Genomic DNA, 13970 nt, shown 5'->3' on the forward strand with positions numbered 1-13970 from the left:
CTGCCAGCTTTAGACTCTGCCAAACGCCTCTCGTGTGAACATATTCACGCTTTTACAGAGCGATCAATTTACAGATACCCCATCACGATAACTCAGAGACATTAGAGAGAGAACAACGTTTCATTTTAAAGCCTCCGCACGCCACCCAACAACCTCAACGCACAAATCGAATCTCGTCCCACAGAGCCATCGCTCTCACAGTATCCAATCGCCCGGAAAAAAATTCGCGTCTGCCACAGTAATGTGGAATGCCCACCACTGGCTCAGCCTTGTCAACTGGGGGGGGGGGGGGGGGGCGGAGCACCGGGTGTGCCGAGCGACGGACTGCGTCACGGCCGCTCTGCCCGGACTCCGAGCGCAGCGACCTCAGGGCCCATCCCGGCCGCCGCCTCCGCCGCTGACGAAGCTTCGGCCGTGGCCCGGCTCGGCTCGGCAAGACGAGCGGCCGACGATAAAATACTGCCCCCGATAGTACAACAAAACCAATGACGATGACACTCATTTCAGCAGGAATCACTACGCCCGGTTGGGAAGTTAGGGGGGGGGGAGTCCATGAGATATCAGTGGGGTGTCTATAAATTGATCGCCTTGTCATCGCGCAACAATGTTTTCTTCCTTCTATGCGTGCCTCCGCGCAGATAACAAAGGGGGGGGGGGGTGGACATTTTATAATTTTCTCCACGCTTTACCGCGTGGACAAAGTTTATACAAGTAAACACGGATGATAGGATCCGTCACGACCGTCCCCCCCCCCCCCCCCACAGCAAGCCGGATACAAGGAGAGTGTTTTTATATCTCTACACAGTCGGGGCTCCTGTATTGCGCACATCCACAGTAATCAGCAACGATCCATCCACTGCCGGACGAAGGCCTTCTTCCGAAACTCTCGCCATCTCTCAACGTCTCACGATCCATCTTGCTGCCGCACACGAGTCGAACGCACTGCTCCTTCTCCAGGGCGCACGTCCTCTCCGACGGGCTCCCTCCTTCGACTGCCACTCGTTCGTTCGTCTCGACCACCGGCCATCGACTCTTCCTTACGACGTGCCCTAAGCGCCGCTTACTTTGCTCAAGTCAATTCGACGTCTCCGAGTACGTCAGGAGTCGGCAACCTGCGGAGCCGCATGCGGTGGCTCTTTAATGACATTGTTCGTGACACGATATTTAGGAAGGACCACCGCCGTCTCCTATTCACCAGACAGTGCATTGCGGCTCTTGAAATAGAGGTTGTTTTTTTTACCGAAAGCGAAATGGCTCTTCTTCTTATTTTGTTTGCTGGTCCCCGGGGTATGTCCTCTAACGCACGTTTCCCTGGCTGCCTCTCGGTGCAAGTCCACGTGTCTCTACGCACTCCTCACCTTTTGTTCCGCACGTATACACGCGCAGAATCATGTTCCATACACGCGGCGCCGAGATAAACGAGCACTTTAATTTGGCCGTAAAAAATAAACACACACACTTCTTTCCAACGGTAATTAAAATTCAACATCTAAATTAGCAGTAACTGTTTCTCTTCCACGCGTCTATGTTTTCCGCGTAATTTATCAGCATTTACCACAACGCCGGTGAAACACGAGGAAGGGGTTGGAGCACAATTATGGGTGTAAATATGTCACCCGTGTGTTCCCGTCAGAGGTAGAGTTGTCTTATCACCATGTTTAGTGTTGCTACTCGCAACTAAACAATAAATTAGCGGACTGCGTTGTCAGTGGCGTAAACACGAGTCAATAAAACTTACAATGTTCCGAACGAACGGCGCCGTCTTGTAAGTTGACATTTTCAAAACAGTAATTCAACTTGTAATATGCCGCGAGGTGTTCACTCCTCGCTCTCTCGTGAAGAGAGAGCGAGAGAGGACGACTCGGAGGGGCGAGGAACGAGGGACCACGGCCACGCGTTGAGCCGGCCCAAACAGTTGTCCAAGGTCTACGGCCCTGTGTATATGAAGGTGGCGTCGGTCAATGAATGATAATGGTAGGAACCTCCTGGTTACACCAGCCCACAGGGGATTATTGTGTCCGTCCGTCGTGCATCAAAAAATGGGAGGGGTGGGGCTGGGTGGAGGGGAGCGGCTGGGTGGGGAGGGAGGGGCTGGGTGGGGAGGGTGGGGAGGGGCTGGGTGGGGAAGGGGAGGGGCTGGGTGGGGAGGGTGGGAGGGGTGGGCCTGGGTGGGGAGGGGCTGGTCACCCCGTGGTGCCCTTATAAAACTCAACGTTTAACCTACTCACGCCGGCTTGTGCCCGCCCTCACAGTCGGCCATATTTGCGGAATACACCACGCCGCCGTTGACTCTGGCCATTGACCGAGCAACCCAACGTTCCTACCAGCTCCCTCCGCAGGAATGTGTTTATTGCCACGTGGGAAGAAACCGGAGCCGTTTGTGTGTCTGCGCGTTCAAACCAAAACCGAGTTTCATCGCAGCTCACACTTTTGGCCATGGCCCGTTGCCCGAAACGGGACCTCTGCAGTTCTACTTTTCCGCCGTAAGGCAGTCGTCGTGCCGCTCCATTGCCAATGCACCGAATTAAGTCATTTAGTTTTACAACTTGTGCACCCTGTATATTAACAGCTTGACAGCTTGACAGCTTTGCATTTAGTGTAAAGTTGCAGTCACCATGTTTATGACAAACTGAATATCGCCCTTTTCCAGTCGCCCATCCCACACCGAGCATTTCAAAGTCTGCGTGGCTTCTGCAGCATGACCTCTCCCTCTCTTTCCCTGCTGTGTATTACAGTTTCGGCGTTTATCTTTTCCCCAATTGTTTTACAATTGTGCCTTCGGTGTCACGGCACGAGACGAAGAGTTCGTCCGGAACCCTCGAAGAGCAACGCAACCTCCGGTGCTGGAGAACGTCCCGTGGAAGCGGATGTCACAGAGCTACCTTCGAGATCCCTTCAAGTTCGAGTGACGCTCTGGTCCACACTAGGGGCCGCTGCGCTTCCTCACTTACCCTACTTTAGACAGAAATGTTCATCACATGAAAGTCAAACCGATACTTTTGAATTCTCAGACCTGGAATTTAGCAAAATTAATTGCACAAGCGAATTCAATACGATGGGGTTTGTTTTGTACGGCGACTCTTTTCAGTTAAAGTTGATTGCATTTGTTACACGGATTTGTCCCGTTTTTTTCCAGTTGCCCAAGTATTTTACACGGGAGATCCGTGGTGCTGCGTGAGCACAGCAGCAACAACGACGAAGACAAAAACCTCGACATCGCAGAGGACGAGTCCAGGGTCCTTGAGCCATATGGCACAACTGGGCTGAGACCACCAACTCACTAGACTTGAGAACCCGGGTAAATCACAAGGGCCGCTGCCTGGACTTGAACTGAGGATCTCGGGCTGTGCTTGCTCAGTGCTCGGACCTCTAAGCCACCAGCCCATATCCTCCCTCTCTCCCGTACAAGTTCAACAGCACAGTGACCTGTAGAAACGGGAGGCCTGATCTGCCCAAGGAGGAACTCGATCGATAGAGCAAGTCCGTTGTTACTGGTAGGAACGAAGTGGACCAGCCTACAATAGATTATATCGTCCGACCGTCCGTCCGACCGTGTAGCAACATCGCCCCCTACTGCAAACACTTGGCAGGACCCTACAAAAACCTTTAGACTCAGTGGGGCTTTCCTGGCTAAACAAGTGTAATAATACATTATGTTTATATTCTTTGGTTATTCGTTCCTACCAGCCCACCCCGCAGGGTCCTGTTTTCTAACCAGACGAGAACGCGGTGGCGACATCTTTGTAGGGATCAGGAGCCTCGGGGTCCACACAATGGCGATCGCAACCAAGACCAGCAATGTGAACAGAGGGCGGACGACAGAGCGACGGAGTCGGACATCACCCACGCAATTGCACCGGCCTCTCCGAAAGAACGGCAGAGCGACTTGACACACCGGCCGGCCTGCGCTGTCGTGACCTGTGACCTCTTCACTTCCAGTCGGGCGGGGGACCTCGCCCGGCAGCGCACAGCGGAGCGGAGTACGGCCGGAGTACGGCCGGCCGCTGTGATCGCTGTGCGCCAGTGTGGAGCCTCCGTGCGGGGCAACCCACGGGTTGGTGGATTGTGCACAGACTGTCCACAAAGCCCCAGTACACTTCATGGTGAGAGGTAAAGGTGCAGCCCTGCAACGCCACCGCTGGCGGAAGGGCTTCAACGAAAGACAGCTCAACAGTGCCCCACTCGGAGACATTTGGCCTACTTTTACACAGCCGTCAGACGTCTCGGTAGACAATTATGTACAGTGCTCATCAGATAATTGCAGGAAAAAAATTAATGATGGAAGACAACAACAGAGTGAGGAAAGTTGCTTTATTAAGACTACACCCAAGGAGTCCAGTAGGAAAAACAAATCATAGTGGAGTAGGCACAGGGAAAAGCCTGAGTTGTTTTCAGTGACTATCAACAGCTTCACAGAAATGTACAGACATTCACACGCTACTTGTCTACGCACGGTGCCGCAGGCCAGTGGCCTCTGCTGCGTACCGAGAAGCAGCGCTCCGATGGCGCGCGTCGGTCCCGTAATGCCCACGACAGCCGCGCGGAATTCCCCACGACGCTGTCCACCCAACAGCGTCGTCGACCACCAACACAACCACCCTGATAACGGCGGCGAGGGGGGGTGGTGAGGTCTGTGCGACTGTGCGGACCACTGCTCACGAGTCACGCCACGCAAGGTAACCCGCTGTGGGGGATTCGATCGTTCAAAGCGACCGCGTTCGCAGCCGGAGTCGGTCCTCCGCGCAGAAACCGCTGCCATTCATCCGCCTTGAACTTTGCATCGGGAGGCGACGACGGCCTCTCTCCCGGGCCACTCGCGAGCCTTCCGTCTTTATTGCTGGGGGGAGCTCTTTATTTAAAGTTCGTCAGTTTTATTATTTTATTGTTATAGATACGGCCATTATCGTCGTAGCAAACGTCACCTTGGAGCAATTAGAAAACGGCCCGTCTTTGTAGGGAAACGCACGGGACACGCACGGCACGGCACGTGCGAGTAAAACGACGCATTCCTAGGTTACACCGGCGACGACGATGACAAAACAGGCGTGAACACAGACCAACAAAAGAAAATCCCTCTACTGCCAGATATTCCGTAACTTTGTAAACCTCTTTGCGGCAGTTTGTTTTGTAATACCTGTCGGTTACTGCGAGACGGTGAGCTGACGGTGGCAGCAGCGTTTGGAGCTGTGTGGCGTGGCTGCCGTGGTCGCACAGAGGCCGCGGTTCACACAGGGGACCGGCTCAACTTCGCCGTCGGGAAGCGATAAACTTGGCAGCAGCGGGGCAGCCGCCTGCCATTGTCCGAGAAAGGAATATAGAATTCCTCTTGGGTTGTTTTATTTTTACAATGTTTATAAACATCACGGAATAATACAACTTTTTTTTTTAAACAAAGAAAGCAAACGGTGCCATTTTAAGAAAGAAAATATATGTTGTCATCATTATTACACGAAAGTTAATTGCCTCCGTATAATTGCTTGGACTCCCATTACATTTGTGATGACCGATAACGCGCTAATTTTAGCCAACAGCTCGTCAAGGGAGGGCACCTTACTTATAAAGCGCTGAACTTGTGAAAAAATATACTTTATACGCATCCAGCGCCGCTGACGCAACATCGTTTACCAGCGTGCGCCGCGTCTCGCGTCACGTGTAATGGAGTGCGATCGAACCGCCCAAAACCGATTCCTGCAGTCTCCTTCCTCTGCCCACGCTCGAGCCCGGCCGCACAATCTGGCCCATGCCACGGCCGAGTTCAAATCCTGGTCCAGGGGTCAACTCAGCCCATAACACATTCCTCTCTCAGGTCGATGAGCTCAGCACGAGTTTGTGGGAAGTAAACAGTGGACTAGCTGCCTGCCACGGGAATGCGAAACTTACACCACCGGCTCTCGAGCCGTGAACGAAGAAGGGCATCGCCCGTTCGCTTATCTGAGCAGGGGAAACCGCTGACGTTTGCCTTTTTGAGCAATTCGATAGAAAATCAAGAGACTCGAGTGAATTATATCGCCAGGAGGAGCGCAGGATCACAAACATGCAAATGCCGAAGAGATCGATACTGCTCAGAATATGTCAATATCGTTGCACAATAATAGGCAGAGCTGACCAAACTTGACAAACGGGTCCAGCCACGGTCCTCTGTCAACCAGTCCATAACAAACTCGAGCGGTGATCCTCGGCCACTGAAGAGATCATCATGATCAGGTCTTCTTCACGATGACCATCTTCATCATCATCAGCAGCCATGGTGAAACTACTGCTGGATGAAGGTGTATGACCAGGTAAGAGGCCATTATGTCCAGGGACCAGATTCACACGTTGACAAACAGTGCCTGGGTGATTTTCGTCAGTGGTGGCGAAAGAGATGTAAGCGGACATTTCTCAGAGAAGGTCGAGTGAGAATGAGCCTTGTCAAGCCGTGAACCTTGCCTCTGCAGTCTGTTTCAAGGGGGAGGGGCGGTATAAAATAAGACGGAGTCCATTGGTGATTTCGTTGGTGAAGAGCGAGGAGGAAGGGGGGGGGGGTCGTTAAGCCACTAGCGGTGAGCGTGGAATTAAAGCGGTAACCTTTACAGGGATGCGGTCGACCAACAAACTACTCACCGAGAGGCCCTTGGCCAAACATTCACGGCCTGTCAACGGCAGCTCGAGCCCGGAGCGGGGCAGCTCCCAACGCGCTGATGATGAGCGAGTTGGTTCCATGACCGAGCAATGGTACAAAACAAATAACGCCTCTTTCTCGCCCCACGTTCGCCTCTCCAACGAAACCCATCGGGCCTCAGGGCTTCCCGTGGAGTACATCTCCATGAGCAGCACAAGGAAAACTCTAGGCCAGGATCAGCATTCAAGTGTCTCATCAGCAGTCAGGCTTGCTCAAACCAATGCTGGTGCACTGCCCGATGTCAATCGGCAAGGACCCACTGTATAAGACGTGGGTCCTGCTTTGGACACGCAAACTACGAGGAGCGCTATTTATTTTGTTCTCGACATTCCCCACAACGATGCTTTAACGATAATGTTGTGTTCGAGGCGCATTCCATAAAATCGAATATCAACAGTTCATTGCACAGCGTTTTAAGTACGTACTGTATTTATATACATGTATACAGTGTGTTCCTTAAGTACGTGCTCCAGTGCTCGGCGTTCTGTACGGTGAAGCGGGCGAGTTAGATTCCTGCCCACGGCCATAGCCATCGGTGGCAAGCGCTATCAGCGCTGCCCCTGCCCTCACGCCCCCAATCTCCACCGAGCAGCGTGAAGTGTGGTCACGAAACAAACAAACAAAAAATAACCCGTGGCCGAGATGGCGTGGCGAGGCCTCTCTCATCCGTCGGTGGATTGGTATCGGCAGGAATTTGTTCTATTTTTTTTTGGTGAGCGAGTGTACACATGCCCGTGGAAACGAAATTCCACAGACTCGGCACAGTGCGTTGTCAACGCAAGACAATTTTCCGCCCAAAGTGTACGAATAATTCGCCGGACGTAAGAGAATTGAGAATGGGTGGTCACGGTGGAGACGGTTGTGCGCGAGATGACCGCACGATCGCGAGGCAACGCCGTGCGAATTAGGCTGCGCCCAGGTCGCCACTGAATTCAACTCAATTCGGGCGCATTTCACGCACAAAGGGGGCCGTTACTTCAGCGCAAAGCATCGCAGTGAATTGGTGCTTGGGACAACGGGGCGAAGTGGCGCATGCGCTTTAAAGTCGGAAACCCACGCAGGAGATCAACAACGTGTTTGATGACGCAAACTGACAAAGCTCAGTAAGCACGGGTGGCAATACACGCAGCTCTAGAGCTGGAGGTCTGGGCAAGGCTGAGAAGCGTTGTACCGCACGTGCAATGTGGTGGCCACATGACCATGCAAGCGAGGAATGATGGGAGTGGTGCGTTCCCGCTGCGCCCTTGGTGTGGTGCCAACCTGAGGTCCGTGGCAGACTTTGGGGTGCACAGAGTTAAGCGTGTGACTTCACAGACAGATTATATGCGGCACATTGCAAACTGGCGTTTCGGGCAAAGGCTCATATTCAGAGCAGAGGCTGATTGCGCAAAACGTCAGGCTACGATATGTATTACTCCTTGGTTCTTTCGGTAAAGTCACGTAGAAAAAATAATAACCATACAATTTATTTCTACGTGACTTTACCGAAAGAAACAAAGAGTAATTCCTGCAGTCACGAAAGCTCCAAGTCAAGTTTGTTACGAAATGTATTCATTCTGTCACTCGGCAGTGTTCATCGGAGAAAGCAGCGATGTCATCGTGAATTTGGATTAGCGCTTGTTCGAATTTCGAACGGGAACGCTCGAGACCAGACCGGCACGAACCGTCCCCCCCCCCCACCTCCCCCAATGCGACAGCGGCGAGCGGTGTGGCGACCGCTTTGCCATCACCCTCGCCGTGTCACGCTGGAGACTGAAGCCGCGCACACAAAACGGGCCGCTCCGTCCCCCCCCCCACCCGCTCGTTGGTTGCAGCCGGGCTCTGTCCCTGGCTCGGTAGTCCAGGAAACATTTTCGCACACCCAGGCCCACCAACATCCACCATACCCCTCGCTGCTATTGCTACGGCTATTAGTCGCAAAGCCTACTCGAGTCGACCAGAGACCTGACTTATTTTTCGGTGGCAAATTAATCCCCGATTGCACCTCCTGCGGTGGCTACGATCTCCGCCCTGCGGTCAAAACGCCTCCCTTGTTGGACGGATGGGTGGTGGTGGCGGTGCCCCAACTTGTGTGCACGAGTAAAAAAGCTAAGCATTGCCAGCCGACCACGTGGATTGTTATCCTGGCTAATGATACACGTCACCATAATAACAACTCGAGTACACCGACGGTCGCTCGCTTCGCGTTCCCATTCGACTCCCGCACCATTTGACGGACCCCAAAAAATCTGCCGCACGAATCCGCAGGGCAGATTCGCCGCTCGTGTTCACTTCACATTTCCATTCCTGACACGAGGCCACACTGCCATTGTCTGCCAACCAAGCGCCCTCAACCAAGTTAGTGTCAGGATTAGGGGGTTTGGGTCAGGCACCTACCTTGCGTGAAACCCTACCTCGGTGCGTCTTCTTGGAACAATAAAGCAATTTTGTTCATCGTAATTAAAAGGAGAATCCGGTCTTGTCGTGTGAGCGATGCTGATCAAGGAGTCGCTCATTAACACAATTAACCATCGTTACCCCGGCTGGCATGATCCGTCAATTCTGCCGTAGAGCGTCCGTTTGGCTGGAGAAGGCCACGTGGCGAGGAACGCTCTCACGTGGCCGTGTGCGTGCAGTGTCGTTCAGCCCGAGCTGCTCGCAGGCTCCTGGAGGCCCGGGGTGGAATGCCACGTGGGCCTCCCCGATTCCACTACCCACATGCCCTATTGCGGGCCCTCGTTTGTTTAACGCCCGCAGCAAATGTCCCCTTCTGTCCACATCCCCCCCTCTGGGCGGTCCTGCGCTCATGAACAACGATTACTGTTAACAATTACTCTTAACAATGCTCAGTTAAATATTAATAGCCAATCCGGCTTGCGCAGATGCGCAGCAGCCACCGAATAAATGTGTGCAGGACGTAAAGCAGGCGTTGCCCTTATCGTCCATCAGCTGTGATCTATCCACCGTAGGGTGAAGGCCTCCCCAAGTCATCGCCATCACTCGTGTGGGCTCGCGATGCGAGCCATCTAACCTTGCACACGAGTTGAACCCTCATTGCTCCATCTCTGTGGAAGCAAAATCCAACCTCACCCCCCCCCCCCCCGCCCAAAAAAACAATCAATGTCTCTCTGAAAATCTCGATGGCTATTTGGCATGTGCTTCGAATCCCTGTCGGGATTCACATCTGACCATCATCTTTCAGGGATCAATAAAATGAGTGCCACTTTCCGGGTAGTGACCCACGAATACCCCAAGGAGTCAGCCTGTGGAATTTACACTGCCGTCTCGTGGTGGCTGACAGAGATGAGGAGCTATGCCAGATGCTCGTTTGAGCCTTGGGAGGCTCAACCAGGACACATGGAGGGGCTGGCGGCCCCCTCTCTCCATTAGGGAATTCTCTCTTTGCATAACCGCCCCTGATCCACCACCCACCGGCTCGAGTTTGCCAATGGCTCAAGCCTCCTTCCCATAGCCCACCGCCTACTTCTCATAGGCCCCACTTACAACGCACGTAGCCCCTCCCACTGTCCAGAGAACCCCTCCCACTGCTAATGGAGCCCTTGCCACTGGCCTGGCATCACGAGTCGGGGGCATGACCCCAGAACATTTTAAACCGGCGACAAAATCTAGATTTTCACAAAAGCTTGGGGAGGGGGACACTGCCCTGTTCTGGCCAAAGCAGGTCGTTTGGCCACCGAAGGGGAGACACTCGGGGTGTGGACAGGAGTGGAGCGCAGGCCCAGCTGCTAGGATACGTCGGGGTCATGCGGTTCACGCAAACGGGTCGGGTCGCGGCGCTTTTCGGCCACCGGCCGCAAAGGTCACCATTGCGCCGACGACACGAGGTGGCCCACGCCCCGGGGTCATCCTCTACAATCATCGCCACTAAAGCCCTAGTGGCACAAAGATCAACATCAACAACAAGATCAATATCAACACCGTCAGCAAAGTGAAAACCAAAATCACGACGCCGTCAGCCTTAAACATGCGACCTCTAAAGTGCTGGAATGCGTAACGTTCATTATGAAATATTTGTGTTACGACTTTCGGTACTTCCTAAGTTCCATTGCAATACACATATATTTTACGTCTTCTTGGCAACTAAATTACTGTGGAGCTGCGGATTGCTGCGGCCTACATTTCACTGGCCCCAGGGCAAGCAAGAGGTTTATATTTCGGAATTGCGACAGCTCTCCGACGCAGCGTCCAACAGCAACGGCAGTAAAATCTCTTCCTTATAAAAATCCGCTCGTCAGCAGATTTCAGCAACAATAATCAACACAGAAGCGTTTAGCCCCCGTCGAGAAACTGAAGTTCATTCTGGGACATGGGCTCTTGTGCGCAGCGTGCGTAACGCGTGAAGACACGAAGCGGCTCGCGACACACAAGAGACCGCACGGACTGGCCAACGTTCGGCCGATGTACGGCCGAGGTGGCTTGCCACCGCCAAACGGGGATGGGGGCGGGGGGGGGGAGATGGGAGTCCGGCCGAAGCCGTCCCAATTTCAGTGGCCATCGCACGGCGACATTAAAACTTTTGCACAGATGTGTTTGTACAAATGTCATGAAGGTTAGAACAAAAACACGGAAAATTCACCGGTGGAGGGAGGAATAAAAGAAAAGACTGCAACGTTTCCGGTTCACCGATTTATGAACGCATATGCAAAGTCGGGTTGTACTGAACCTGCCCGGAACAATACCAAACTCAAGGCCACAAAGCGACTGAAAAGGTTCTAAAGAATATTTGTCAACAATCACCAACACCAGGTTATCAGCCCTTCTGGCTCAACGGCGTCGCGCGAGTCTTAGAAAACGCGTCTCCCGGCTTTTGCGGCGAACTCTTCTGTAAACAGGAAACACCTCCTTCAACCCGGACGGGAATGTGTGCGAGCGGTGCGAGGTTCACGGAATGTGAGATTGAGAAACGGTCCGCGGTAAATCATAACCTTCTCTTTCCATTGTGCTTCACCCCCCTCCCTCCCCACCCACCGGTTCCGTTTGCGCGCCGAACAATCTTTTGTTTTGTGCTCCTTGTGCAAGTGTGTTGACGAGCGCCACCCAGTTTCCCGTACGTGCTTTGCAAATACACCAAAGTCTCGAACGTTATCGGAGCGTTCCTTCTCTCGTCGGATCCTAAAACTCAAACAGTACCACATCCGCTCTGCCGTTTACTGCCTTTTGATTCAACCAAACGCCGCGCTTAAAATAAACAGCTTATAATATCCGAGGGTAGTATAACGTCGTGTTCAAACAAAGCACAGGCAACACGTTTCGCACAGCAGATAATCGGCTCGGTGAAACATTCTATTAAAGAAGCTTAGGACGTCCGACTCGAGACAAGACATTGGAAAATGCCAGAGCTTCATGCGGAAATAAGCCAAATGTTAGACCGTGAATGGCGAGCGGTCACCGACTGATGGGTGCCCGAAGTTCATCGCGAATTTTGAAAAAATCAAACCAGAGAGCGTGATGTGGCATGGTGTGCAGTTAATTCATCAGAGAGACAATGCACTGCCACAATTACAAACTGCAAGGTCACAGCGGCTGATTTCATTCAGGGTCCCCGAGTCTCCGCAAAATGATTTTGACACTCGACGCGCTGGTCATGGATCGTTGCGAGTGTGGTTGTCGTGCAAACGAGGCCACGCTGAGGAGCGGCACGAGGTAAGACGGAGACACAGAGGAGATGTACAAGCCAAGTGAGGAGTGAGTTGGACACTTGCTCAATAACCAAAAAACTAAAAACCAAGTTTACCTCGATTGAGTCATTGGTATCGCGTCACGAGATGTAATACACGTTGACCTCTGGGAGCAGCGGAACCCTTCACGTAAGACAACAGCCAACAAGAAGTGGATTTCACAGAGCTACATCTGAGAACCCGTCAAGTGAGCTCCGGTCCACACAGCAGAGGGCAGAACTTTCCCAACCCGCTCTGTCTCATGAGGGCAAAGTTCATCGTCAATGAACGGTAAAACCGATAAGATTTCATTCTCAGAGCAGAAATTTTGCCAAAGTGCAGATTTTTTTTTAAATGTGATGGGGCTTTGTGTTCAGTCATCGGTGACTGGCCTGAAACTATAAACCCACTGCACTTGAGAACCCCGGTCAATCACAGGCAGCCGAACATCCTGGATCTGAACCCCTCCCTGGACCTGGCCTCCAATTTGGCGCACACCGTTCGAAGCGCATAGCCGCACAACTTCTCCCTCCAGAGGCCACGGGGCCGGATAATTATGGAGCGAAGGAGTCGTGTAAAATAAACTCTGAATGCCGCTTTTGCTGCACCTCTCTCTGGTTATTACGCAAGTTCATCGCAACGCTTGGACAGTTTGGTTTCCGGAGACGGCGAACTTCTCGACTCCAACCGATTACTTTGGGGAAATAATTCGCATTCGCGTAATTTGGGAAACTAGCAAGTGCATGGCCCCGCGGACAGACACGCGGCACCGAGTTGATTGCGAGGGGCAACTCGCGCGAGTGAAACAAAACAAAAGAGCCACACGTGAAAGCAAAATAAATTACAGCGGGGTGCGTGCGTGTATCCGTCAGATTTGAACACGAGCCGGGTGAAGGCAGAGCGAAGTAAAACAAATCCTTGACGTGTTTGTGGAAGCGTCCCCCCTTGCCCCGCGGCGGCCGCACAGCCGGATAGAAGCATCAGCGATCGCAGCCGAGCACGCGGCGTCTCCAATTTCAAACAACCCTGACGAGACGATCTCCCGCTCCCAGCACGCTCCCCCCGGGGGGTGGGCGGGTGGCCGAGAGCACCGCATGGTCACCGACTGTTCCACCGCAGCCCACGGGGGGGTGTGGCCCGGGGCAGACCAGGGGGAGTGGGCGCGAGGGACACCGGAAACCCGTCCGGAGGGCCCCGCTGTCGGCCCCGGCCCGCGAAGGGTGCTTCGCGCCATCAGTAGGCGCAGGAGGGACCCTCCGCAGATGCCACGGGCTTGACGGGCACCAGCAGGCCCGGCGGGCGGAACGCAAAAACCGAAGTGTCACCCAGGCAACACGGGGACGTGGGGCCTCCGCCGATGCTCTGCTCCACGATTTTGACGATGTGGGGGGGGGGGGGGCGGAGGAGAGGACACACCCAAGACACGCGCACATACACACACACGCTGTTAATCCCTCGGTCAGCCTTCTCAAGTTGCGCCACGTGAGTACGCTGCCCTGCAAACATGGCACGTGCGTGCGCCCGCGCGCACGTGACGAGTGCCGGAGCGCGGTTGGCATGGGCCCTGGCACGAGGAACGAAAGGACCCCGAACCTCGCCCACCCGGTCCAATTTCCCGCCCCTCTTCGTCGCCTGGCGCCCGGGCCCCTCCG

General features: G+C 53.7%; 1 protein-coding gene across 8 annotated transcripts in view; it reads right to left on the reverse strand.

Moving 5' to 3' along the window:
- Positions 1–13970, reverse strand: part of LOC144723595 (uncharacterized) — a 128352-nt gene that overhangs the window by 93254 nt on the left and 21128 nt on the right. The window contains exon 6 of one of the 8 annotated variants that reach the window (XM_078602455.1): positions 4298–13680. The exons of the other annotated variants lie outside the window; for them this stretch is intronic. Coding sequence (XP_078458581.1) covers positions 13552–13680 — 129 coding nt within the window. The 3' untranslated portion in view covers positions 4298–13551. Of the gene's footprint in view, positions 1–4297; positions 13681–13970 lie in introns of those variants that run through there. 8 annotated transcript variants of the gene reach the window in all.

This window comes from Lampetra planeri, chromosome 18 (assembly GCF_965212315.1).
Source record: "Lampetra planeri chromosome 18, kcLamPlan1.2.h2, whole genome shotgun sequence".
Taxonomy (NCBI): domain Eukaryota; kingdom Metazoa; phylum Chordata; class Hyperoartia; order Petromyzontiformes; family Petromyzontidae; genus Lampetra; species Lampetra planeri.